Source organism: Erinaceus europaeus, chromosome 1 (genome assembly GCF_950295315.1).
Source record: "Erinaceus europaeus chromosome 1, mEriEur2.1, whole genome shotgun sequence".
In the NCBI taxonomy this organism is placed as follows: Eukaryota; Metazoa; Chordata; class Mammalia; order Eulipotyphla; family Erinaceidae; genus Erinaceus; species Erinaceus europaeus.
The window spans coordinates 45,088,190-45,116,179 of record NC_080162.1 but is presented as its reverse complement, the minus strand read 5'-3'; the positions used below and the strand labels follow the sequence as shown (position 1 = coordinate 45,116,179).

Genomic DNA, 27,990 nt, shown 5'->3' with positions numbered 1-27,990 from the left:
ACAAATTTAATGAGTTGGAAAAACCCTTTATTAGAGTTGAGAAATCAAGTTAGAAACAAACAAATGTATTCACTACTTATCACATTTAATTCCCAACCCCTAATCTGAATCATCTTGATGACATTTCAGATTCTCTAATAGTCCGAACACAGCAATTCCAAAGTGGTCTCAAAATTATTTCAGAGTCAAAAAATTACAGTAAGCAGTACCAAATTACAATTTATTACAGGGTAGAGGTGGAGGGATGGTTTGAAATAAATAGTCTTTAAAAATATTAAAAGCCAATCTCATATAGAGAATTCTACTTGGGACATTTCCTTTCTTCTTCATCATCTTCTTCTTCTTCTTCTTTTTTTTTTTGGTTATTCTTTTCTTCCATCCCCCTGCTTTCTCTTTTTCTTTTTAAAGTACTAATCTGGGATGGAATCAGCGGGACAGAGCAGAGCTGGGTGGGCTCCTCCCTGAATGATAGAGTAAGAAGTCTGCTTGGGTAATTCTTGTTGGGAAGAGGAGAATATAGGTGCAGCTGTGGTGGCCACAGCGATATTCTGGCTCCCATCGCTCACCACTGTCACTTCAGCCGTCCCTTCCTGAATCAAAGCATTAAGGCCTTCAAAGTCAGTGCACGTAATGCCTGAGCTGGTGATGAAAGTCTGGTTGCCAGAGCCTTCCTGCGGGCCTCCTGAGGCCGTGGGGATTAGGGTTTGGTGCAGGGTGGCTCCGTCTGCTTGGTCATGAGTGGTCAGTAGGACTGCTGGCTGCCCCATTGTGGCTGTTTCGCTAGGGCACCCTGAGGCCTGGGGAGGGGCGATCAGATTGACCTGGCGTAGTATCTGCAGCCGGCTGTTTCCAGGGAGCTCCTCTGGGTTCTGAGTCACCAAGGCGGGTGGCACAATGTTCACTGCTGCGGTAGCAGCCTGGACCATGCTGTTGGCCTGGGGCACTTGATGTCCCACGATGATTTTGACTCTCCCCTCACTGAACTGGGGAACCTGACTGGGCTGAAGAGGTACTTGGAGGTGCCCCACAGTGAGGGGTGTGGTGGGCTGCTTGCTGGGGTCGATCTGAAACTGCAGCACGGTGACATCTGAGTTCTTATTCTCACTGTACTCACTGTGCTGCCTCTTGTGGCTGCGGAGCGAGTCCTCTCGCATGAACGAGGCCTCGCAGATATCACAGTGGAAAGTCTTCTTGGCATCCAGTTTGGCCACCTGCCGACTGCTCTGCCGGCCTGTGTCTTTCCGCTCCAAGGCCTCGGTCTTGACCATGTCCCCATGGAACTTTTTCATGTGCTTGCTCAGGTTGCTGGGCTGCTTGGTGTCAAAGCTGCAGTAATTGCACTTGAAGGGGCGCTCCGTGCAGTGGATGCGCTCGTGGATGCGCAAGGCCGCCTTGCTGGAGCAGGAGTAGCTGCACTCAGAGCACTTCTCTGGGTGCTCTGACTGATGAACCCGGCTGTGCTTACGGAGGGTGGCTTTGCTGTCACCCAGGAAGTCGCAATGTGGGCACTTGAAGTTATTCCCACTGTGCTTGATGCGGATGTGTGACTTGAGGTTCCCCTTCATGGTGCAGCGGACATTGCAGAACTCACACTTGAAAGGCTTCTCCCCCGAGTGCACGCGCATGTGCCTTTTCAAGTCCGAGCTGATTTTGAACTTGGCGCTACAGAGCCAGCACTGGAAGGGGGCGTCCCCTGTCAACACAAGGTGAGTTTCCATAAGAACAGGCAACAACCACAGCGGATCCCCCCGAAGCACACACCAGAAAATCGCTTATACCAAGGCGGGCAGATGGAGACCTTCTAACTGCAGCTCCTAGCAGCCCCTGGGGAAAAAAAAGTGCGGGTGGGGAGAACAGAAGGGTATAGGGGACTTCTCTTTTTTCCCCAAACCCAAATCACCACCATCACCATTATCAAACCCAGAGGAAAAGGAAAAAAAAAATGGGAAGAGCTGTTCAACTGTCCCAAGTAAGATATGGAAATACGTCTAGTATATTCTTCAAAGCAGTCCAGCTATCATTCATATAGTTAACAGTCAGCCTGCTTCTTAATGGTTCATAGTTCTGTAACTTTGAATCATCCATTGGTTTTGGTTGGGTTTCTGTTATACAATGCAACAGATGCAACAGCATATTTTCAAACCAGCTACTGGTATGAAAAAAAAATGTTCACTGCATTCTTTTTTTAAATATTTATTTATTCCCTTTTGTTGCCCTTGTTTTATTGTTATAGTTATTATTGTTGTTGTTACTGATGTCGTTGTTGTTGGATAGGACAGAGAGAAATGGAGAGAGAAGGGGAAGACAGAGAGGGGGAGAGAAAGATAGACACCTGCAGACCTGCTTCACCACCTATAAGCGACTCCCCTGCAGGTGAAGAGCCAGGGGCTCGAACCTGGATTCTTACACAGGTCATTACGCTTTGCTTCACATGTGCTTAACCCGCTGCCCTACCGTCCCACTCCCGTTCACTGCATTCTTTTTAGAATGATGGGAATGTTCAGCTTATTTTTCATTCAGAATTTTTATTAGTAAAGATGTGTTTATTGCACAAAATTTATTTATCCCACATTGCCAGCTGTGTTCTTTGCTTGCAAATTTACAAAACCCAGATGCTTGATTAAAAAAATAATATTTGCTGAAAGATAAGCAGAGCAAGTGCACATGCAAACATCTGAATGGATCTGATATTCCAAAGTTATTTCCTCAATGAATGCCAAATCCAAATGATCTAAGGCCATGATAATTAAAGTAAATTGGTGACCCGCCCTTTTTGAAACTGCTTAAGCAGGCAAAATAATAGCAGAATAAACAGTCTTTGGATGCTTCTGGAATGACAGTGCTCCCCTTAGCACTTGTGAAAATAGCTGCATTTTTTGCTGCCAGCATTCCCAGGAGGTGGGAACTATTACCAATAACATTCTTAACAGTAATATTGTACACATAAGAGAGAGACATTTAAGGCCATGGAGGCAGCATAATGGTTACGCAGACAACTCTCATGTGTGAGATTCTGAGGTTTCCAGGTTTAATTCCCAACACCACCATAATCGAAAGCTGAGCAGTGTTCTAGTAAAAACAAACAACACCCCTCAAAAAAAAAAAAAGCAAAGAAACAGACAGAAGCCTAGAAAAACCACACAATGTATTTATAATCACACAGTTGTATGTGGCAGAGCTTGGATTTCAGCCCAGACTGCTCTGACTGACTCCAGATATCCTACAGGTATTCTGTATATACACAACAATGTTCACATTTATATGTCACAAGTTCAAAAGAATAGGATAGCATACTGGCTTTTTAAAAAAAATTTTAATTTTATTAATTTATTCCCTTTTGTTGCCCTTGTTGTTTTATTGTTGTAGTTATTATTGATGTCATTGTTGTTAGATAGGACAGAGAGAAATGGAGAGAGGAGGGGAAGACAGAGAGGAGGAGAGAAAGACAGACACCTGCAGACCTGCTTCACCGCCTGTGAAGGGACCTGCCTGCAGGTGGGGAGCCGGGGGCTCGAACCGGGATCCTGACGCCGGTCCTTGAGCTTAGCGCCACCTGCGCTTAACCCACTGCGCTACAGCCCGACTCCCCCAGCATACTGGCTTTTTAAGCATCAGTTTGGTACATAACATAATCATAAATTATTTGATAAATGCAATTAAAGATGGCAAGAAAGAAGCAAATGTGAAAAGATTCAAGTAAACAAAGAAACTGAAATCCAAACAATGCTTTCTATGACTAATACTACCACTTTACAACAAGGAATAGTAATAAACTGCAGTAGGCCAAATTTGGCCCATAGTTTTCCATATAAAGTTTTACTGGAATATAGCCACATCCATTGGTTCTTATATGAGGTTACTCATACTGCAATGGTAGAGAAAACAACTATTATAATACAGGGGCCACTAAGACTTAATATATTTACTATCTACCTGTTACAGAGAAAGTTTGATGACTCCTACTTCAGAATGTTGGTCTTAGTAGAGACTTTTGTACATTTTTAGAAGGATGACCACTTTATTTTATTTGCTTACTTTTATAACCACAGTACTACTCATCTCTGGTTTACGGTGGTGTGAAGGACTGAGCCTGGAACTTCAGAGCCTCAGGCAAAAAGCCTTTTTCATAACCATTATGTTATCACTCCTGTCCCTTAGATCCATATTTAAAAACACGGGGAGGTGGTGGCACACCTGGTTAAGTTCACACATACATATTTAAAAACACCAAGTAAATTAAGATAAATATAAATCATAACATAAAACTAATTATAATACTCAAATATGAAAAGAAAAATGTATGACATAACATGTAGGCTTTATTAGTGCATTAAATGACACTAGCGGCGGGTCTAGTGACTATAATAATTTCTTAATAGGGATGAGTATAAAAATATTTTGATCTGTCTATAGAAGTTTATATAAAAATTTATGATTTTTACTGGTGATAAATTCACATGCACTGTTACCAGATTGATGGTCTATTTTTTTTAACCAAAGGATATGTCACATTTCAGTACATATTAGTGAAAAACGAAGATATAAATATAATTATCCAAGTTCCTGAGCCTCCTAAATTCTATTGATGGATACCTGGGTAAAAGTACCTGTGGAGATGAGAATAGAATCCTCCCTCCAGAATGTTTATTAGCTTTCCCAGTTATATCCCTGTTCAGATTAATGACTATCTTTTCATACTTTTAAAAAACTCAATCAATATAGGTGAAACCCAGGAAAGTTATATGATAAATATCACAGCTGAACTGCATAATTTAAATCCCTGAGCCATTTCCCACCCCCCTTAACAATATTCATGTCTTAAATGAAGTGTACTCTAGTATAGTCCCACTGACCTTAATGAATTCTTTTTTTTTAATTTTTAATTTAATTTAATTTTATTTATTGGATAGAGACAGAGAGGGATCCAGAAGGAAGGGTGGATAGAGAGGGAGAGAGAGAGAGAAGGAGAGAGAGAGAGAGACACCTGCAGCCCTGCTTTACCACTCGTGATGCTTTCCCCCTGCAGGTGGGGGCCGGGGGTTTGAACCCGGGTTTGTGCACTATAACTTGTGCACTCAGCCAGGTGTACCACCACTTGGTCCCCCCCCCCCCCCCCCCCCCGATAAATTCTTAAAAGTTAGTGACAATGCTTATTCCTGTCCACTATTAACATCTTCAGTATCCATTATATGGTTAGAAGTTAACGAGTCTTGTTGAATGAGTGAGCAGTTGATATATTTAAACTAACAGATATCTCTTGACTTTATATTACTATTAAGACAACTGACAATGTAGATCAAAGTGATGAAAGGGTAATTGTCGGGACAAAGGGTCCCTGGCCTCACACTCCCGCCCTGGGGCTTTAGGTAGAGCTGCCTGCTGTGGGAGGCCAAGAGGAAGTACACAAAGTACAGAGGCTTGCTGAGAACAGCCTGACCTCTCGGGAGGCCCACACCTTCTGGCAGAGCCAACCGCAAGTCCCGCGGAGCCAACCCCAAGTTCCGCGGAGCCAACTGCAAGTTCCGCATTCCCATGCCCTGAAACAGTATAAGTAGCTGGGACAAGAGAAAAATAAAGGCTTGCTTGCTTGCTCCATGAACTGACTCTGCTGTTCTGTTAATCAATCCCAACGCCTTTCTCCCGTCTCGCCGTCACCGTCGCACTGGACGCGACAAGTGGAGGTTCCACCGAGATCGGGAACGAGGGGTAAGCGGACGGGGTCACCTCCTGGCCGGCGGGCGGTGTATTGGGAGTTCAGAAACAGAAAACGAAAATGGGTAACAGTGGAAGCAGAACAGAAGTACAGCTGCCAGCCAGACTTCCCTGGATTGAAGACACCACCAATGTGTCCTGGAGCTCAGCTTCCCCAGAGACCCATCCTACTAGGGAAAGAGAGAGGCAGACTGGGAGTGTGGACCGACCAGTCAACGCCCATGTTCAGCGAGGAAGCAATTACAGAAGCCAGACCTTCTACCTTCTGCAACCCTCAATGACCCTGGGTCCATGCTCCCAGAGGGATAGAGAATGGGAAAGCTATCGGGGGAGGGGGTGGGATATGGAGATTGGGCGGTGGGAATTGTGTGGAGTTGTACCCCTCCTACCCTATGGTTTTGTTAATTAATAAAAAAAAAAAAAAAAGAAGTACAGCATCAGCTCAGGTGGCTGCTTGAACAACAAGGCACTGCCATTAAGTCTAGCACCGCACAGCAGTTCTTGGACATAATTAATACAGCTAGCCCCTGGTTCCTTTCGGGAGGAGGTCTGAACATTCCCGATTGGGACCAGGTAAAGAGGGACCTGCAAAAACAACTCCATAAGCAAGGCCCCGACGCCTTCCCTATAGCGACATTTTCTCTGTGGAGGCTAGTAAATGATGCACTGTGGGGTGAAAAAGTTAGAATAAAAGCTGAATTAGGAGCAGCCCGGGGAGTGTGGCAGGAGGTACAGGAGGAGGAGACTCGTCGCTCCCTGAGCTACGGAACACTTTTAGATCGCCTTTAGGCGAGCCTTTACCTCCTGAGAAGGATTGAGAGAAGGACGGGGGAGGGCCGATTCCAGATAGTGAGGAAGAGAGTGAGGACGAGGAATGCATATTGAGACAAGAGATAAAAGACCTCCGCTGCCACATTAAAGAACTGGAAACCGCGGAGAATGCGGCCCCACCGGTGGTGCCATCCGCTCCCCTGCTACAACCTCTGGCGTATGCGGCCTGGGAAGGACATATTCCAGCCCTGGAGGAGGCGGTGGAGGGCATGGGTCCAACGGGGGGAGTAAGGTTTCGCCCCTTCGTCATGCCAGTCATGGAAGTCCTAGATCCAAATAATCCTGGACAGGTTATTGGGCAACATCAGGCCTTGCCCTTTAAGGAGATTAAGGCAATGAAGGAAGCAGTGTGCTCCGATGGCCCCCAGGCACCTTCACACTAACCATGTTTGAAAGTTTTGCGGCATTAAATTTGACGCCCAGTGACTGGCAACAACTGTGCTGGGCAGTGCTTACGGGGGGAGACTACTTATTATGAAAAGGAAAATATTATGAAGAATGTCTCCACATAGCCCTGCTTAATGCTAATGCTGGACAAGCTCACAGGAATTTGGATATGCTACAGGGCACTGGTGCCTATAATACCTTGCAGGCACAAACTGCATATGACCCTGGAGTATATGCCCAAATTGCTAGTACAGCCTCCCAGAATACTCCCACTAAAACCCATTCGGTGAACAATACATTTTAGTTACGGGACAGCCTGTGCTTCATTCGCACCACCAACACATCATGGCTTGATGGTAATAGTTCCTTCCTGGGACCATGTCTTGCCCTGTCCAATTATTCATTGGGCGACTTCTCCAACAATGGAAGCGGTGGCCCGGTTCGAAGGGTTTGAAAAGACATTAAGTATAACACATAAGACACAAGTGCCCATAAAGAACAGGGCCTGTCTCTTGAGCCTTTTCTTTTTCATACTGTGGAACCATACGGGTGACTTGGGGGGGGGGGGATGCTTAATTGCTCTTCCAGCTCTTGTCTCCTTAGCAATTGCTGGAGAGAAGAAGAAGACTCCGCAATGACAGTGCGGAACCCAGCTTTCCTGCCCATTCTGCTGACGGTCATTAAGAACAGAGAAGAATTGGTGCTCTACAGGCAGAAAAGGGACTTTGGAATCACGGCAGCGGTGGTGGCCATCATTGCAGCCTGTGCCACAGCAGCCACGGTGGCCGGACTCGCCCTATCTCAATTGGCTGCCGCAGCCAGCACCATTGATCAGCTGGCTGAGCGAGTCAGCGAGGGCTTGCAAATGCAGAACACTCTTAATGCTGAGATACACATGGGCATTCTGAACTTAAACCAACAGACTGCCCTGCTCCAAGAGCAGGTAGATGCACTGTGGAAAATGCACGACGCCACATGCTCACATTTTTTCCGTGCCACCTGTGTCACCCCCCTACAGGTGCAAAATGCCTCCAAACAGCTCCAGGTGCTGAATACTTGCCTTAGGGGTCCATGGAATGTGACATTTGTAAATTTCACCAATCAACTTGCTAATCAGATTGTGAGAATTAATGAGACCAGAGTACCCCCCATAAGTGGGGAAACATGGTGGAATAATATGGCTCTGCTGGGAGGTTGGGTACAACGATGGGCAGGCTCCCTGGCCCTGGCAATCATAGGAACAGGAGTTACTGTTACAGCCTGTTGGGGACTCAAAAGGTTGTATCGTTCCCAGAGGCATCACCAGAGGGTCACCACGCAGGTAATGCTCAGCCTTGCCCGCCATCCTAGAGAAGAAGTTCCTCAGGTATGGCTAAATATGCTGCAGGAACGCTGAGGGTGCCCCAAAGACGGGCAACTTCCCGGTCAGGACGGACCACCTAAGACAGGGTTAGAGGCCTCCCAAAGACGGGTAAGGATCTGCCCGACCGGGACGACCTAAGACAGGAGCTCCCTTCGGCATAATTTTAAGAGGGGGGAGATGTCGGGACAAAGGGTCCCTGGCCTCACACTCCTGCCCTGGGGCTTTAGGTAGAGCTGCCTGCTGTGGGAGGCCAAGAAGAAGTACACAAAGTACAGAGGCTTGCTGAGAACAGCCTGACCTCTCGGGAGGCCCACGGCTTCTGGCAGAGCCAACCGCAAGTTCCGCATTCCCATGCCCTGAAACAGTATAAGTAGCTGGGACAAGAGAAAAATAAAGGCTTGCTTGCTTGCTCCATGAACTGACTCTGCTGTTCTGTTAATCAATCCCGACGCCCTTCTCCCGTCTCACTGTCACCGCCACGCTGGACGCGACAGGTAAAAGAAAATTTCTATTAATTTAAAATTTTACAAGTGTCACAGATTTATAAAAGGGAAATGAACATTCCATGGAGGTTATACATGTGTGGCACATATTTTTAACATTTTAGGATATATACCTTTTCCAGACCAATTTTATGGTAAGTTTATCTTTATTTGTCAAAATGGTTCTGAGTCACTTTCATCAGTGAATTCTTCTAACTTATTCTGGGGAAAATTTCTGAAGAAAATCAGCTGTGCATTGCCTTGCCAATGTCTATACTTGGGGTTGTAAATTACTAAAATGTCCCTAAATCTCCCTTACTCCCATTCCTCCTTGGAAGCATGGATTCTGCCATCTAGATAATTATGCATGCTGTTCACACAAGAGCAGGGTCACCTGCCATGACCCTTGGATAACAGGTTCAGTCATGTCCTTGGATTGGCTTACGGGATGCTAAGTAGACTTGATACAAATGATAGCTTGAAACAGATGAGATGGACTTGTGCACTGGGATTGCTCACTTATACACCTGCCTTTCATGCCACAGAAGGTCAAGCCTTGTCTTGCCCGCTAGTCCCAGAAGGAAGATGGTAGATAATGTGGAGTAGAGCTGGATTACTTCAGCCAATGCCAATGGAAAACCAGCCCATTACTAGCAGGTCAGAATTGTGAGCCAGTCAATCTTAGCGGAGTGGCCCAGATAATACTCAGATGATCCCCAGTGACGGAAGCAAAAAGTATGTTGTTGTAGCCACCATCATTCCATGGCATCTTAGTTATGCTGCATTATTGTGTCAACAGTTAACTGATACTGGTATCTAGACATAGGACATTTCTATTATTAGAAACCCCAAGATATGTGGTCCAGGAGGTGGAACAGTAGATAAAACATTGGATTCTCATGCATGAGGTCCCAAGTTCAATCCTCGCAGCACATGTACCAGAGTGATATCTGGTTCTTTCTCTCTCCTCCTATCTTTCTCATTAATACATAAATAAATTCTTTCAAAAAAAAAAAAACCCAAGAAACCTAAGATGTCTACATTGGCATTTGTATAGAGCAGTAAGTAGACAAAGGTTGGAAAAATAGCAATTCACACTATTTAATGGTTAACAGTTGGTAAGAACTGTTACCTGAGGTAACCTATTATATGGAATTGTACCCCTCTTATTCTATGGTCTTGTCAATACTTCCATTTTATAAATAAATAAATAAATAGAAAAGAAAAAATAGAAAATATAAACAATATATATATATATATATATATATATATATATTTTTTTTTTTTTTTTTTTTTTTTCCCCTCCAGGGTTATTGCTGGGCTCGGTACCTGCACCATGAATCCACCGCTCCTGGAGGCCATTTTTCCCCCTTTTTGTTGCCCTAGTTGTTGCAGCCTTGTTGCGGTTATTATTGCCATTGTTGACGTTGCTTTGTTGTTGGATAGGACAGAGAGAAATGGAGAGAGGAGGGGAAGACAGAGAGAGGGGAGAGAAAGATAGACACCTGCAGACCTGCTTCACCGCCCGTGAAGCGACTCCCCTGCAGGTGGGGAGCCGGGGGCTTGAACCGGGATCCTCACGCCGGTCCCTGCGCTTTGTGCCATGTGTGCTTAACCCACTGCGCCACCGCCCGACTCCCTAAACAGTTTATTTTTTAAAGATTTTATTTATTAATGAGAAAGGAGAGAGAGAGAGAGAACCAGATATCACTGGTACACGTGCTGCTGGGGATTGAACTCAGGACCTCATACTTGAGGGTCTAGTGCCTTAGCCACTGTGCCACCTCCCGGACCACAAGTAATATTTTTTTAACTTGACCAAAGAGATGAGTTCTAGGTAGAAGAGTGAAGGAGTTTCTAAATTGCACGTGAGAAAGCACTCCAAGAAAGAAATAAACTCAAAAGTTCACTATTTTCTTTTTAAAAATTCACTATTTATTTCCTTATTTATTTATGAGAAGAAGGAAGAGAGAGCACCAAAGTATCACCCCGGCACATGTGACACTGGTGTTCTTTCTCCAACTCCTAAGATGGCCACAATTACTCCTTGCATCTCTGGGGACTGAACTCAAGACCTCATGCAGAGTGTCTTTATCAACTTTTATGCTTTATCAACTGCACCGCCATCTAGGCTGTGTGAGCTGTTTTCTCTTACTAATTATTTCCTTTTTATAATGAAATTCAGGGGTGGGGAAGGCAGAAACCAAAGCACTGGCCATCTCTGGTTTATGGGGAGCTGGGGGTTGAACCTGAGATCTCAGAGGTTCTGACATGAAAGTTTTTTTTGTATAACCATTATGCTATTTCCCCAGCCCTGTGAGCTACTTTCTTAACAGAATGTAGAAAGACTATAAAGATGAAAGATGTGCTGGGTTGGATAAAGAATCTCATATCCAGCCAACAAAAGGTTTTCAAAAAAAGGCAAAAACCTGGGGGCAAAGGTCATGTCCAGAGACCCAATCTCAAAGGGAAGTAGAAATGAGTGCTGCAAATGTAGAAGATTCTTTATCAACACCTCCAAAAGCATTAAGTTGGTGTCAAGTAGGTTTTCTCAACTGGTCCAGGATTCCCCGAAGTCTCAGGAGATTAAATTCACAGAAGATTCTAAGTCTAAAGTACCTGTAAATGGGTTTATAGTAAAGCATCCAAAAGAATTATGGGTGTGGATTTTGGCATACTGATACACAAGGAAACAAAGTTTTTCAGATAGCTCTACCAAACAATATCCGTCTAGATGACAGAAAAATCTGCAAAGATCCCCAACTTTGACAAGCAGGCAGAAAAATGAAAGTTACTCAAAGGTATACTTTTCAAACTTTTTCAGAAGTGGCTCAGGAATGAAGGCCATGGAAAGAATATTTCATTGGTCGGAGTCAAGATCCAGGGAGTTCTAACAACAATGAATTAAGAAACATTCTCTGTCTTCAATAAGGGGTGGCTAAGAAAATCGACTCAGAGGGATTGCTGAAATCTGTAGACCAGGGGCTGTCAAGTACCCCCAACCTATTATTATCCTTTTGAAGATTAGGATTATTGAATCTTCACTGACTCTACTTTACCATTGTACATTAGAAGTATGGGGACAAAGAGGTTTTTTTTTTTGCCTCTGAGGCTGGACTACTCTGGACCAACTTTTTCAGATAAAAAGAGACATATGAAGACACAAAGACAGAGGGAGAGAGGGAAAGGGAGCACAGCACCAAAACTTTCTCCAGTAGGTGGGGACTGGATTCAATCCTGGTTGTGTACAGAACAGAGCAGGTACACTACCCAGGTGAGCTATCTTGCCCACCCAGAACTCTCCATTTGACTTAAATGCAGAAAAAGAGCCATAAGCAGAACTGACTGGCAGCACTAGCTCTTGGTCTTCCAGTCAGATCCAGGATTGGATGTGACTTGTTGCAGTCTTGAGAAGATAGGAAAGCACTTTGCACATTTGAGAAATGTGAATGACAGTGAGATAGATTGCAACTGTTTACAAAAGTAACTCTAATCCTTTGAGAAAGAGTTGGAATTAGCAAGTGGCACCAACTCCTTCTCCAATGAACACCCTCACTCTTAAAATGGCCACAGTTACTTATTCCTTCTTGCATCTCTAGGTTTTTGTCATGTAACCTTCTGGAAACTTTCCACTGTGGGTAAGCTCAGCCTTGTCCCTTCACACTAGACTGAACCATATAATTTGCTTTAGCCAATGATGTGTTAGCAGATCTGTTACAAATGGAGCCTGAAAATGAGCTTGAACACTGAGGCCTGTTTGCTTCTATTTCTGCCAGTGTCACAAGAAAAACAGGCCACTGGTCCCAAAAAGAGGTTGAAAGATTTGTGGTGCACAGCCAGACTATCCCAGCCAGTTCACGCCCACCCTGTGATTAAACCCAGCCAAGACTACCAGATTAAAATGCAGCCAATACTACCAGATTATCTACCAACCCCCTGCAGACCTGACCAATGACAACAATAAACATCCTTTATAATGTGCCACTGAAGTTTGGTGATGCTTGTTATGCTGTAGTGAGAGCTCTAGGATACACTTGTCAAAGGAAAACCATAGGTATTTTATTGAGTTTCCTGTTCTGCTGTGCTTTTTCAATCAAGCTGTTCCATTCTGAACCAATTAGAGTGGATTTTAAAAGTGACTGTCCCTTCCTACCCATACATGATACAGAAATATGTTGGTATGCTTCTAATTCTGCTTCTAAAACCCCTTCTGTTTCATTGGTTTAATTCCCCCCTGCTTAACACTGTATTCTATTTACATAACCACTGTTAACTAAGCACTACCCTGCCTGCAGGGCATTGGTTTAATCCCCACTGGTTCACGATGTCTTTTTGCTCCGCCCCCTCTCCTAGTACACCCTGATTTCCACCAGTCTTTTTTCACTCCACCCTCTCTATGTCACATCTTGTTTCCACCCTACTTGGCGAGTATATATAAGGACAGGATTGTGATTAGAGATAGCTTAGATTGTGCTGCGTTCCACATGAATAAAGAGATACTGCTTCCCAGCTCAGCCATGAGTCCCTGGTCATCTGTCTCCCGCCTGCAAAGCTAGCCTGGCATAATGGCGCCCTGAACAGGGACTGGCATATGGCGCCCAACCAATGTGGAACCTAACCTGCCCATCCCCCAGATAAGTAAACCTGGCTACCTATCCACTATGGGTTGCCTTTCTACTTATGAAGAGGTTTCCCAAAGCCTCTACTGTTTCGTCATGAGACAGTTTCTGTGTCTCTGGAACATTTTGCTCTGGGCCACACTTTGGTTCCCTGACCGGGAACTTTGGTTCTTTGGTTCCTTATGACTGTGATCATAGAGCTTAGAAGATGCACGGAGATTTCTCCTTGGACTTTCTGGATTCCCTCTCCCATGTTTCTTGAGAAGGACTACATTTTGCTCCGGGCCACACTTTGGTTTCTTATGACTGTGATTGCAGAGCTTGGAAGATGCATGGAGATTTCCCCTGGGACTTTCTGGACTTCCATGTTTCCCGTGGAGAAGGACTATTCTAACTTGAAGAGCATTCTCCAGTACCCTGGCAGTCCCCAAGAATGGAGACACGTGGTTAGTTCTACTCTCCTGATTCGATTCTTTCTTCAATGGGAAGACATTTTTAAAAATGGGTGCCTGCAGCAATTCCGCAGGAACAGTCAAAACCATCCTAGCTGGAATTTTGATGCGCTTTTTGGACTAGGATGCCCTCTGGGGACTCATGATGCTACATGGTGAGATCTGGATAATCTGGTTCAAGGTGAAAGAAGAAAAAACTGCCTACCACTTTTCTCTCGATTCCCCCCTCGTTGTTCTCTCTGAATATCTTAAGTTTGCTGTCTGCTTTCAGTTGCGTTTCATAAGAGAGTGATTTGAATGACTGAATCTTTGTATGACATTGACTTAAAAAAAATGTTGGGCGCAGCCATGATTTCTAGAGACATCCGGAAACAATCCAAAAATTGTTTTTTCCTCCTTTGATTTTTTTTTTTAATGTCTTGGCATAAATCTAAAATGTTTAATCCTGAAAACTGTATGAATTATGGGCGGGGAAGATAGTGCAATAATTATGTTAATGATTCTCATGCCTAAGGCTTCTAAACATGGTTCTTTTTATTGAATTTGAACTGTTTAAACAACCTTAAAATCATACTAGAAAGGACTTCCAATTGTAATGGAGTTATCAATTATAGTAAACTTCTAATCTGCTACAAGTTTTGTTTGACAAGTAAGTGAATTACAGCTGTCAAGTCTTCACATGAAAAAGCATCTACTCAAATAGAATCCTTGGAAATCCATTTGGACCCCTGTTCTCTGATATCGCCCACAAGATGGCATGACTACAACGTACCCCTGGAAACCAATGATGTGACCTGGCACGACTTGAAGAAACAGATTCACAGACTCCAAAGCTCACTCTCTACAGAAAAGCAGAATTCCGGTGGCTGACATTCCCCAACGAGACAGACGTGCAGCATTTCATCCCCTGGCATTTCTTCCGTGGTCATCTGCTTTAGACTGACACTTCCATTGGACTTACTGGTACACCTCTTGGACACTTTACACAACTTTACAGCAGTTTCCTTTTATGCTGCTGGGTTTCTCAAAGACTGACAGCAGCAGTCCATAGACTTTGCAGCCATCTGCTTTGGGACTCTGCAGGCCCCCTCACCTGTAGGCCCTGTCCCCAGAAGCAGGAAACTCCCCCTCCTTACTAGGTCATGCCCACAGAGCCAGAAAATGCCCTTTGAGGCATGAAACGCCCACAGAGGCAGGAAACAGAGGCAATAGATGCCCCCAGAGGCAAGAAATGCCCTTTTGCCTGCTAGACCTTGCCCTTTGAGACAGGAAACTCCCCCCTCAGGTCTCCCCTTGGCATCACACTGGTTCTTGCTGCTCTCCTATTTTGTTCCTCCATGTCTTGTGCCAGTTCTTTTGAAAATGCCTGTATGATATAGGTTTTTGTTCACCCCACACTCCTGATAGTATGGCCATTAGTTAAAAAGAAAGGGGAAATGTTGGTATGCTTCTAATTCTGCTTCTAAAACCCCTTCTGTTTCATTGGTTTAATCCCCCCTGCTTAACACTGTATTCTATTTACATAACCACTGTTAACTAAGCACCGCCCTGCCTGCAGGGCATTGGTTTAATCCCCACTGGTTCACGATGTCTTTTTGTTCTGCCCCCCTCTCCTAGTACACCCTGATTTCCACCAGTCTTTTTTCACTCCACCCTCTCTATGTCACATCCTGTCTCCACCCTACTTGGCGAGTATATATAAGGACAGGATTGTGATTAGAGATAGCTTAGATTGTGCTGCGTTCCACATGAATAAAGAGATACTGCTTCCCAGCTCAGTCATGAGTCCCTGGTTGTCTGTCTCCTGCCCGCAAAGCTAGCCCAGCAGAAATACATCACAAGTGCATTTGTTGTTATCTCTACTTCATTGAGCTCACCTACTCAGTCCATGAGTGAAGGCTATTATGATATATAAATATTTATTTATAAACACACATACACACAGTTATAAACTACCTATTTTAGTGAGAAAGGTGGCACTTTTGGTCAGATGAAAAGCAAAACTGAACGTCATAGACTGCCTAAATAATCCCAGTTCATTTACTTAGGTTTTGACCAAATCTTTTAGGTGCTTATGATTTCTGCACGAGGCAGTCAGGAGCCCAGGTGAGAATAAGAATGGGGACTCACCTGTGTGGGAGCGGAGGTGCACAGTGAGCTGGCTGGAGTTGCGGCTGGCGTAGGGGCAGATTTGGCATTTAAAGGGTCGCTCATCTGAGTGGATCCGCAGGTGTTTGTTAAGGCTGCTGCTGTCAGCCGCCGCATAGTCACAAGTCTTGCACTTGTAGGGCTTCACACCTGTGTGGCACCGCATGTGGGTCTTTAACTTGTCCTTGCGGCTAAAACACTTGCCGCAGACTTCACATTTGTGGGGTTTGTCTCCTTGAAACACACACACACATACACACAGATGACATCAAGATTTTAAAAAGACTGAGAAAAAAAAGTCTCATTTCCTACTTCTTTAAGAAAAAAAGTAAAATCATCACCAGAGCATTTAGAAAACCCCAGCAAGTTTGATGGATGGTTGGCAAAGCGTTATTATCTTGGGTGTTTCTTTGCTTTGGCCCACTTACCAGTGTTTTTCATTTTTCTACAATGACCATGAATTGCATGCTAAAAATAGAAGGTAGCAAAAATTAACCTTTAACTTAAATAGATGATTCACTATATTTCCTATATCCACTGTCTCCTTAACTACCTTCACAACAGAGACACCTGAATACTTAGAATCCTTAATTCTAGGAGAGCAACTGTCTGACTGGTTAAAAATTACACTTCTCAGCCTCAATTGCAGTAAGGTCTGAGCCCGTGATTCTTTTATTGACAATTTTGATAGAGAATGTAAATGTATCTAAGAAAAAGAAAGTGGAGAAGGAGGAGAGAGAGGGAGAAGGAATGGAAGAGAGAGAAGGAAGAAGAGGAGAAGTAGATGACATTGGTTCTTGTGCTTTGCACCACCTGTGCTTAACCTGCTGTGCTTAACCTGCTGTACTACCACCCGACTCCCCTTTCATCATCTCTTTCAGATGTCTTGTAGTCTGTGTGAATACAGAGTTGCCTACCTGCCCTTGGTCAACTGCTTTGAACAGCTGTGAGAGAGACATGAATTTCTCTTTGTTTGACCTGGGGTTTGGGTTTCTTTGTTATAGAAACTTACTGTGCACTCACTAATGTACATGTTATCTTATCACCCATGAAGAATTTTTTTTTTGATAGGATAGAGAGAAATTGAGAGAGGTGGGGGAGATAGAGAAAGAAAGACACTTGAGGCATTTGTTTCACTGCATTTTCCCAAAGTATTTTGGATAAACATAGAACAGATATAACACATGTGACATTTCTTTTTTTAACATAGTCTTTTGGCTGACACCAATTTAAACACTTGTTTTTTGGATAGGTCCATGGATTTGGATGATTTTATTAAATCTTCTCCACAACTGGAGTTAAATCCCAGGACTGTCTTGCTTTCTTAGTCAAATGCAGCATTACTTCCCCACTGACTTCTTCCTGACACTTTAAGTAATGTCAATCATCTCTTCACATCATTAAATATCACAACATGGTGTTGAAAGCTGAAAGATTTCACTGTATAATGTATCATAAATTACTGAATCGATTCCCTACATGGTCACTGAAAAGAATGAAGGAAGATGTGTACATACTAATGTGGAAAGATACCCAATGGTCAATGATAAAAGCAAGATGGAGCAGTCATAGTGTATATAATATATATATATTTGCCTCAAGGGTTATTGCTGGGGCTCGGTGCCTGCACCATGAATCCACTGCTCCTGGAGGCCACTTCCTCCCCTTGTTTTATTATTGTTGTGGTCATTATTATTGTTGTCATTGATATCATTGTTGTTGGATAGGAAAGAGAGAAATTGAGGGAGGATGGGAAAACAGAGAGGGGGAAAGAAAGACAGATACTTGCAGACCTGCTTCACTGTTTGTGAAGCGATCCCCGCCCCTCTGCAGGTTCGAGCCAGGGGCTCAAACGGGGATCCTTAAGTCAGTCCATGTGCACTTAACCTACTGTGCTATTGTCTGACCCCCCCCCCCCATAGTGTAAATATATTAACCGAGTAAAAGATGGGAGAAGTACTAAAGTGAGTGTTTTTAGTTCTGGTGCAGGCATGTTAAAATCTAAGGAAGTTTCATTGTTGAGGCATCTCTCTTTCTCTTTATAACTATCTTTTTAAAGATTTTTTATCTTTTATTTATTTATTTATTTACAGGATTACATCAGCCAGAAATTCAGAGGAAGGGGGAGACAGAGAAGGAGAAAGACAGAGAGACACCTGTAGCACTGCTTCACTACTTGTGAAATTTTCCTCCTGCAGGCGGGGACTGGGGGCTTGAACGCTGCTCCTTGCGCATTGTAACGTGCACTCAACCAGGTGTATCATCACCCAGTCCCTCTCTGTAACTATCTTAAAAAAAAAAAATCTCTGAATGAGACATATTAAACCACTAATACTGATGACTATGGGACATAGGATAAGATGGAGGTGAATTTGCAAATCAGGATTTCTCTTTTTTATATCAAGTATGTATTTTGGACAATTCCTAAATAATTAAGTGCTGAAATCAACTGTCAGTCAAAGCTGATCACTATCATTGTGAGATAAATATCTGGGATTTAAGAGTGCATCTAAAAGTTTATTATGGATTTGAACTATCATTAAAAGTATTAGTGGTCAAATATCAAAAATCCAGAAAGAATAATGTCTCAGTATTGCCAGCTGCTAAATAACTCCTGTGGCTGCTGTCTTATGAATCTGTGATAGTAACGATTTGCAAGATGGTAGTGATGCTGGCTGGTTGCAGGTAAGGAGCCTGCTAGCATTGCTGCCATGGGGCTACCACCTCTTCTCTGACAACAACCAAGTTAAAGATACTCTGGCAATTGCTGCTCTCAGAGATACTCTAGTTACTTAGACAAATTCAAGCTTGCCTAATGAATGCATTGAAGATGCTTTCCAAAGGTGTGCAGAACTAGACATCTAAAATTACTTTTTATTGGATAGGACAGGGAGAAATTGAGTGGAGAAAGGGGATAGATAGGGAGAGAAAGAGAGAAACCTACAACTTTGCTTTTCTACTTGTGAAGCTTCCCCACTACAGAGGGGGACTGAGAACTTTAACCGGGGTCCTTGCACATGGTAAAGTGTGCACTCCACCAGGTGCACCACTGCCCAGCCCGCTGTATTTTTTCATAATTCAAATCATGTAGATTTGTATGATGTCAGAGTACAGATGTGCACGAGGTAGAGACACACTGAAATTGAACTTGAGCTTCACATATTCCCTAAAGTCAAAGTATGTTACCTGGTTTTTGGAAAATGTAATATTCAGCAATTATTTCTCAAATTCTTTGGTCATGGCCAGTGATTGCCTTTTGGCTCTAGGATCACCATTGTGTCTAATCAGACACACAATGCCATGTCATTTGGATTTTCATTATTCAAATGTTGTTTTTAGTGTTGGTATACATTTTCCATCAAGTATAATGTACCTATCATTGCAAGAATAAAATACTGTGACTATTGATGATTGAGGAAGGCTGATAAAAATGCAAGTGAAAGCCACAACACTAAGTCTGGGCAGTGGTCAAATATCAAAAAATACTATTTGCTGAAGATCTAATTCTTAGCTAAAATAGTATAGCACTAATTTGTTGTTAAAATTTCGGAAGGCTCTTGCCGGGCGGGTCTAGCTTCACGGGCGGGTAACAGAGATGCGGAGACAATGGCTGGGCAGGGAAGCTGTATTTCTTTATTCAGGAACAACGATTCATAAACTAAGACAAACTAATCACCAAACAGAACTCTGCTGTCTCTTTGCGGCGGCGCAAGCACTCTCTCCTACTCTCGTATGCTTTACATTGGTTTGTTCTAGCCCTCCCCCGCCAAGAGAATTGGATCAGTCCTGCTAATTTCGCGGGCCGCTTGGCCCCGCTCCTAGGAACCCCGCCAGAGTTCCAGAGTGACAGAGTTCCAGAGTTGAAGAGTTGCAGAGTTCGAGAGTAAGAGAGAGTGCTTGTGCCGCAAAGAGACAGCAGAGTTCTGTTTGGTGATTAGTTTGTCTTAGTTTATGAATCGTTGTTCCTGAATAAAGAAATACAGCTTCCCTGCCCAGCCGTTGTCTGCGCGTCTCTGTTACCCGCCCGTGAAGCTAGCCCTGCTGGCTGGAGCCATCCGGAATTTTAACAACACTAATTCTCATATAGAAAATCTAGGAAACATATAAACATATATTAAAATTAAAATAATCATAAATAATGTTTTCCTTTGTTCATGTATCAATGCTTTTCTCTCCTTTAAAAACATATTAAATTCCTCCTTCAGAACTTCAAAATAACATAGACATTGTAGTCAATGAATCACTGTAAGGATATTTAAAAGTTATAGTTTTTCCTCTTATTTCTCTCTTTACCAATCACATATACTTCCTCAAAATGAGAATATGTGCATTCTAATATATATATGTAATTGGTTTTTTTTTCAGGCAAAAAAAACCCCCAATTACATATATATATGTATATATATATATATATATATTAAAATGAGGGCATATATGCCAAAGAAATGTTACTAACCAGTGTGAATTTTTAAATGCCGCTCCATGTCTTTCATGCCATAGGCAGTCTTGAACTGGCAACCTTAAGAAAGCAAGAAAAGATTAATTATAAAGAGAAGCATGATAAGCTGAAGAAGAAACCCAGGAAAAATTCCATACTCTAAAGTGGAAAGTTAACTACACAGAAAAGGTACAAAAACATATCACATACCTCCTGAATCACACACTGAAAAGGATACATGTCTCCTGTCCAAACTGCACACCCTAAATCTCATTATAAGGAAACAGCAAACAAACCCATATTGAGATAAAATTTACAAAAAAAAAGTTCTGTATTTTTAAAAACATTAAGGTGATAAAAGACAAAATTTTAGGATTAAAGAAAACTCAGGACAGACACATGAAAACTAAATGCAATAGGTATCACGGATGAGAGAAAAATGTTTTCCTTTAGATATACAGAACATTAGTGAGAAAGCTGGTAAAATCTTAATAAAGTCAGTAGATTATATAATAGTTTGTATAGATGCTAATTTCCTGATTGTGATTAGTGCATGGTGGTTGTCTCATTTTTAGGAAATAAACACTGAGATACTTAGAGGTAAAGGACATTATTATCTACAACAGACTCTAAAGTGGCTTGAGGAAAATACAAACATATATAAAGGATGAAATGGCAGTGTCTTAACAGTTGAGAAATCTAGGTGGGGGACACACAGAAACTTTTATACTATTTTTGTAACTTTTCAGTTAGTATGGAATGACTTTGAAATAAAAAGGTTCTGTTTTCGAGGAAGGAAAACATCTTTCTAGATGTCTTCATAAGCTAGAGCATGAAAAGAAAAATTTCCAGCAACCAGAAATTCTCCTGAGTTCCATTTCAACGGTGTGAAGATTACAAAGGCCTTAGAGTTCCCATGTATGGTGATCAAGAATGAAGAGAGGTTGGTTGGTCTTTCTTTTTCTTTTAGAATAGCAAAATAGGGAGTTGGGCAGTAGCGCAGTGGGTTAAGCACAGGTGGCGCAAAGCACAAGGACCAGCATAAGGATCCCAGTTCGAGTCCCCAGCTCTCCACCTGCAGGGGAGTTGCTTCACAGGCAGTGAAGCAGGTCTGCTGGTGTCTGGCTTTCTCTCCCCCTCTCTGTCTTCCCCTCCTCTCTCCATTCTCTCTGTCCTATCCAACAATGATGGCATCAATAACAACAACTACAATAATAAAAAACAAGGGAAACAAAAGGGAATAAATAAATATTAAAAAGAATAGCAAAATAATTTTATTCTTCCTCCCTTTTTTTATTGGATAAAGACAGAGAGAAACTGAAAGGGGAGGGGGAGATAGAGAGGGAGAGAGACAGAGAGACAACTGCAGCCCTGCTTCTCCACTCATGAAGTTTTCCCCTCTGCAGGTGGGGACCAGAAGACTGAACCTGCATCCTTGTGCACTGTAGTGTGTGTACTCAACCAGCTGTGCCACCAACTGCCACCCTCCCAACCCCCAGCTACTTTATTTCTTAATAGGATGACAGAATGCCATGGGACTGATTTTTAAACCAGGTAGTTTGGAGCACCTCAATGTCAAGGTGTCAGGAATTCATGAATTAGCCCTGGAACCTGTTAAGTGTCAGCTTCTCTGTACAAGTAGGACACAAGTCAGTCTTTACCTGGATAGCAACAGTTAAGCCTTTTCTGAGCAGGTGAGGCTGCGGGCCTTTTGGCACGTGACTTGGTGGGCAGAGAGATGACAGTGGCTGTTTGGTTTTCATTGCTTTCTGTGGGCAGGTATGTTTGGTAGCCATGTTCAAAAACAAATTCTGGAGCTGAAACTAAAAGATGATGATTTATTAACTTTCATAATACAAATGCTCAATACTGATCCCCTTTCCTTTATAGAGAATGAACATGCTAGGGAGCTTTACCAGACTCCATTGCTGCTTGGGACTGCTCACTTGATCCTTTCCCAATTTTATTAATTAATTTTACTAGTGACTTAATTATTTTTATTTATTAGTGGCTTAATTATTAATTTTATTAGTGACTTAATATTGATTTACAAAATTCTAAGATAACAGGGGGATAATTCTACACCAGTCCCACCACCAGAGTTCTGTATCCCTATCCCCTCCATTGGAAGCTACAGTAGTTCTCCCAAGGTTGCAGATAATGAGTTGACTATTATTTCTATAACTATATATATCTATATTTCTATATATTTGGCCATTTTTTCCCATGGCCTTTTCAAGTCACACCTACAACCAATTACTTCCTCTGAATATTTTAAAATCTAAGATGTTATAGATTGTAACCTACATCATTATTTTATATACAAGAAACCTAAAAGGCTGCCAATTAAATACATTTTGATGCAATGATCCCATATCTCTATATATGTATATATTTATTTATGTTTTGTGGAACTGGAGCCACACACATATGTGACCTCACTGTTCCAAGCCATTCTTTCCATTTAGACACAGAGATACAGAGAGCATAGAGTAGAGACACCACATCATTAAAGCTTCCTCTGTTGTCATAGCACTTCCCAAGTAGTGTCTGGGCTCAAACCTGTGCCATTGGCATGAAAATACTGGTAAGCTACCTCTTCGGCCAGTCCTCTCTTAGGTATTTTATATATAATACTTTTTCATAACTTTTAAAAATATTATTTATTACTGGATAGACAGAGAGAAATTGAGAGGGGGAGGGGAGATAGAGAGGAAGAAAAAGAGATACTGGCACCCTGCTTCACCACCCATGAAGTTTTCCCCCTGCAGGTAGGGACCAGGGACTTGAAGCATTGTAATGTGTGCACTTAACCAGGTATACCACTGCCTGGCCTCCTATAATACTTTTTAGAAATTTTATTTTATATTTATTGAAGCAGCTATTTTAGATGTCTTTGCACATTTATTAGGAAGCAGGCCTGCACTTCTCTGGCTCCTTTGGCATTGACAGCATGATTCTGACATATGTCAAGGAACACCCAAGCTCTGGGCATGAGGTGTAGTTCAGAGGAATAACACATGATTCACTTGTATGAGGTCTTTGGTTCAATGGCCTGCACTTGTCCTGCTCCCTACCTCTCTCCAAATAAAGAAGATCTTAATCAGCATTTTGGTGTTTGAGAAACTCATGGTTTCAATTTTCTCAAGTAAAAAATATGCAGAATATTATGTCTCATAGCTTGTTTTTTAAAAAAATATGTTTTTTTGAACAGTTAACTTTATTCATAGATTCTCTTCAAGATTGCCTGTACTACAAATCCACTGCTCCTGGGGCCATGCTTCCCACTTTGTTGCCCTTGTTGGATGGGACAGAGAGAAATGGAGGGGGGGGGGTAAGACAGAGAGGGGTTAAGAAAGATAGACACCAGCAGACTTGCTTCACCACTTGTGAGGCAACCCCTTTGCAGGTGGCGAGTATGGGCTCGAACTGGGACCCTTACACTGATCCTTGCGCTTTGCACCATGTGTGCTTAACCGACTCTGCTACAGACCCCCCCTCCCCCCATCATAGCTTCTTTTTAAAGTTCACTAAAAGAATTTAACAGACTGATGTTTGGTGTTCATATCAAGTCTCTTTGATATATTAATCTTGTTGAAACTGTGAAATCTGGCTATTGCTTCTGTTTTCACTGTTCAGCTTGGTTCTCAAAGTATGATCCCCAGCCAGCAGCACTGAACCTACCTGCGAACTTATTACAAAGACAAATTCCAGGGCCCCACTCCAGAGCTACTGAATTGTGAATTCTGGGACAGACCAGCAATCTATGTTCTAGTATGCCACCCAGATGATTCTGATATACACACGTTTGAAAATCATGAGTGCAGACAACTCTATTCTATACATCTCAGTGGGAAACTTAACTCACCATTGCCAAACTAAGGAAATTCATTTTCTTGGTTGCTGCTGGCAAGAACTATAGATGTTTTTCCAACAGCAAACATTTGTTTCAAAGACATCAAAAGAACCCCTGCTACTGTTTCCAGGTGTTTTGGGGGTACAGAGTTACTTCTTTACATTCAATATGAATCACTGCATACCTTTGGGGGATGTTTTAGAACAGCAATTAAACCCAATGCACATAGTTCCAAATCATGCACGTACCTCTGCTGAAGTGAATAAAAATGTTATCAACTAGGATCAAGTCTGTCTCTGTGTTCACAATAACTTTTGGTTTTACAACTGTGTGGGGGCTGACAGCAACCGCATAGATTCTAAGATGAACTTCCACTTCAGATATGTTATAATGTAGCTTTGAATTAAGATTCAGTCTTAATTCTGTAGGTCAGCCTGCTACATTCTCTGTACTTCAATTTTCTTCCCTGTGAATGCAGATAATCAACTGTCTATTTCATAGGGTTGTTGTAAAGTTTAATGGAAGCATGAGTAACAAAGCATGTAGCAATGATCAAGTATTCATAAAGATTAGCACTACAATTGAGTAGAACGAGACTTAGACATAAGCACTGAACACTCACTTGGAATGCTTAAGATTTGGGAGCAAATCTTCCTTTTTGTCTGGGAGTGAGAGGTTAGCCAGGGCATAGGACTTATGGCTAAAATCAGGATGGCTAGTCATGTTGTCGTGACTTTCCAACTTTCTGTTCTATAATCTCTTGAACTAAAAGGAAGCTGGAAGGCACTGAGAGCAAGGATGAGAGTGGCCAGGTCCTCCCTACAGTTTAGCTCAATGTCTTCAACACCATCCCAGGAAACCGGCTGGACTCAACTTCTAACTGTCCACTTGCCCACCCATGAACATCAGTATCCCTTTGGTGACAAATCACAGCAGATGGGGAGGGCATGAATGTGCTCTAAAGCTCTAAATACCAATCCCTTCTCAGCTAGAGGCTCTGTAGATACTTCCTCCCACTTCATAGGTCACCTTTTCATTATGTTGACTGTTTCTTCTGACGTGCAGGAGTGGCATGCAGTCCCATTTGTCAATTCTGCCCTTGATACCTGCACTTCTGTTTTCCTGGGCGGGGTGGGGGGGTGGGAAACAAAGGGAGCCAGACACCCAATTGTGGGATCAATTTGGAGTGGAATTAATCACCTATAATGTGAGCAGCCCTAAACTAGATAGCTACTAGACTAGAAGTGCTTTTCTCTTGTTTTATTTCTTTGAGCCTCAGCTTCCTCACTTGGAGAATTGAACAATTTCCATTCCTGCCTGCTGGGACTATTGTGAAAATTAAGAGGTGAGACATGCAAAACCACCACAGCTGTTGTCATTATTTACTAACTTATACAGCACACATTTATAAAGTGCCTACTGTGTGACAGGTACTGTTCTACACACACACACACACACACACACACGGCAATGGCAGTGAGTTAGAGGGACACCCATTTTTGTTTTCATTGACAGTCTAATGGGGAGTGGTTCAGACAGTAAATAAATTAGATATATGTTATGCTTGGGGCCAGGGAGGTGGTTTAGCAATATAACACCTGCCTTGTAGGTGTAAGGTGAAGGGTTCATTCCTAGCAACAAAGTGCACCACCCCATCACGATCGCCAGGGAGCATGACAGGGTCATTTCCTCTGGACCTGCATTCAGACTTCAAGGAAGCTGGGCAGGAGGACGAGAATGGGTTGACACATTCTCCCCCCGTTATTGCTACAAATAATTATACTGTCACAATTGATTAATAGTGCTTTGGCAGTGCCTGGTGGGAATGGAGAGTCAGAAGCACCCCCTCTCCCTTACACAGGGGCATATTTGAAAGTTACATTATGTAAGTGGGGAAGGTGGGTCAGCATAGACGGACAAAAGAAGTCATGTTATGACTTACCCCTCAAAGAAAGAATGCAGAGATTGAGGCCTCCCTGGTACAAGTTGACGTATTGAAACAAAGAAAGATTAATAGTTAAACTTTATCAGACCTAGATGAGCAGTGGTCCACGACTAGGCAAAGATCCGTATGCCCCCCATAGAAGATTAATGATAGAAATAGCCCTCCACAAAAGTCAAAAACAATTCTGGGTATGACCTCCCCTGAGAACGGGGTGCTACTAAGTATTGTACCATTCTTTACAATAAAAGGGGAGTAACATGTAGCCTGCCAAAGCCACAAGACTATGATGCTTACTGCTACTTCCTTATGAGCTGGTTGTTTAGGCAACCTGAAAAAAGCATAAAAGCTAATGCAGTTTCACTATTAAAATGAGTCCAGATTCACCCTCCAATAGAGTGTGGTGTCTATCTGTTCTCCCTCACGTCGACTCCTGACCCACCGGGGAGGTTGCCTTCGAGACCCCTGACCCTCCTGCTGCTTATCCACTGTGGTGGTCCGCGGCAACAAAAGAGGAAAAGAAAAAAGAAGATTAGAACTCCATGGATGGCACGGCATTGGATGTTTCCTGCTCCTACTCTCTCTCACACACACAAACAAATAATAAAAATGGGGTGTTAGCACAGCAGGTTAAGTGCATGTGACATGAAGCACAAGGACCAGAGTAAGGATCCCAGTTCCAGGCCACCTGCAGGGGAATAGATTCACAAGTGGTGAAGCAGGTCTGCAGGTGTTTATCTTTCTCTCCCCCTCTCTGTCTTCCCCTCTTCTCTCCATTTCTCTGTGTTCTATCCAACAATGATGGCATCAATAACAACAACAATAATAATAACTACAACAAGGGCAACAAAAGGAAATAAATAAATACTTAAAAAATAATAATAATACAAATGAAGTTGGGCAGGTGGCACAGAGATAAAGATACTGGGTTCAGTCTCAAGCATTAGATGATTACACACACACACACACACACACACACACACACACACACACACACACACACTGTTAGGTAGCACTAGTGTCACGGAGAAAAATAAAGCAGGGAAGGATTAGTTAGTATAGAGTGTTGGAGGCAGCAAGCAACTTTAAATAGGGCAATCTAGGAAGGCTGCAGTGATGAGGTGACATTTGAACATACAGAACATGGAGGCAAATATTCATTATATCAATGGTAATCCACTTCAGGTACCTGGAATTCAGTAGCAATGGGAGTACTGGGCATCCAGTCACCAAGTCTCCCAGCTGTTTTTTTCCTATCATCCCCTCCTGTTTTTTCCTCCAATACTCTTCAGGCCCTACAGATGTTCCCAGATAAGTTTTCAGTGGCCTCAATCACCGAGGGCTGCTCTAGCTAGTCTGGCTGTTTACGTGTGATTTGACTTTAGAGAGGTCACTGTCCCCAGGTGTGTGTATGTGTGTTTGGACTGATCTGTCTCCTGTGCTCACTAGCTGTGGGATCTTTGACCAGGCCACATCTCTGCTCTCTGGGTTTTTCCTCTTTGGCTAGGAAAATGCAAATGCTAGCAGTGACCGGACAGCTTAGATCTTTGTGACAAGAAGACAGTTAGTCTGAGCTGCTATCCAGGAATATTAGATCATGGTAATGTTGCCCAGACCTGTGTTTAAGCTCCTTGTCACAAGCTCCTGTTCTACCTTTCCAGGGGTTTTCTGTTAAAACATGCACTTTGGTGTGGTCCGGGAGGTGATGCAGTGGTAAAGCTTTGGACCCTCAAGCATGAGGTTGCGAGTTTGATCCCCGG

The 27,990-nt window shown here is 42.8% G+C and overlaps 1 protein-coding gene across 5 annotated transcripts in view; it reads right to left on the bottom strand.

Annotated features, from left to right (window-relative positions):
• The window catches only part of ZFP64 (ZFP64 zinc finger protein), a 119,574-nt gene that overhangs the window by 72,733 nt on the left and 18,851 nt on the right, over nucleotides 1–27,990 (bottom strand). For 3 of the 5 annotated variants that reach the window (XM_007533027.3, XM_060185202.1, XM_007533022.3), the window contains 4 exons: nucleotides 22,094–22,255; nucleotides 20,451–20,513; nucleotides 15,977–16,228; nucleotides 6–1,693 (listed from right to left, as the gene is read on the bottom strand). In XM_007533027.3, coding sequence (XP_007533089.1) covers nucleotides 411–1,693; nucleotides 15,977–16,228; nucleotides 20,451–20,513; nucleotides 22,094–22,255 — 1,760 coding nt within the window. In that variant the 3' untranslated portion in view covers nucleotides 6–410. Of the gene's footprint in view, nucleotides 1–5; nucleotides 1,694–15,976; nucleotides 16,229–20,450; nucleotides 20,514–22,093; nucleotides 22,256–27,990 lie in introns of those variants that run through there. The other 2 variants (XM_060185193.1, XM_016192527.2) reach the window with 2 other exon arrangements.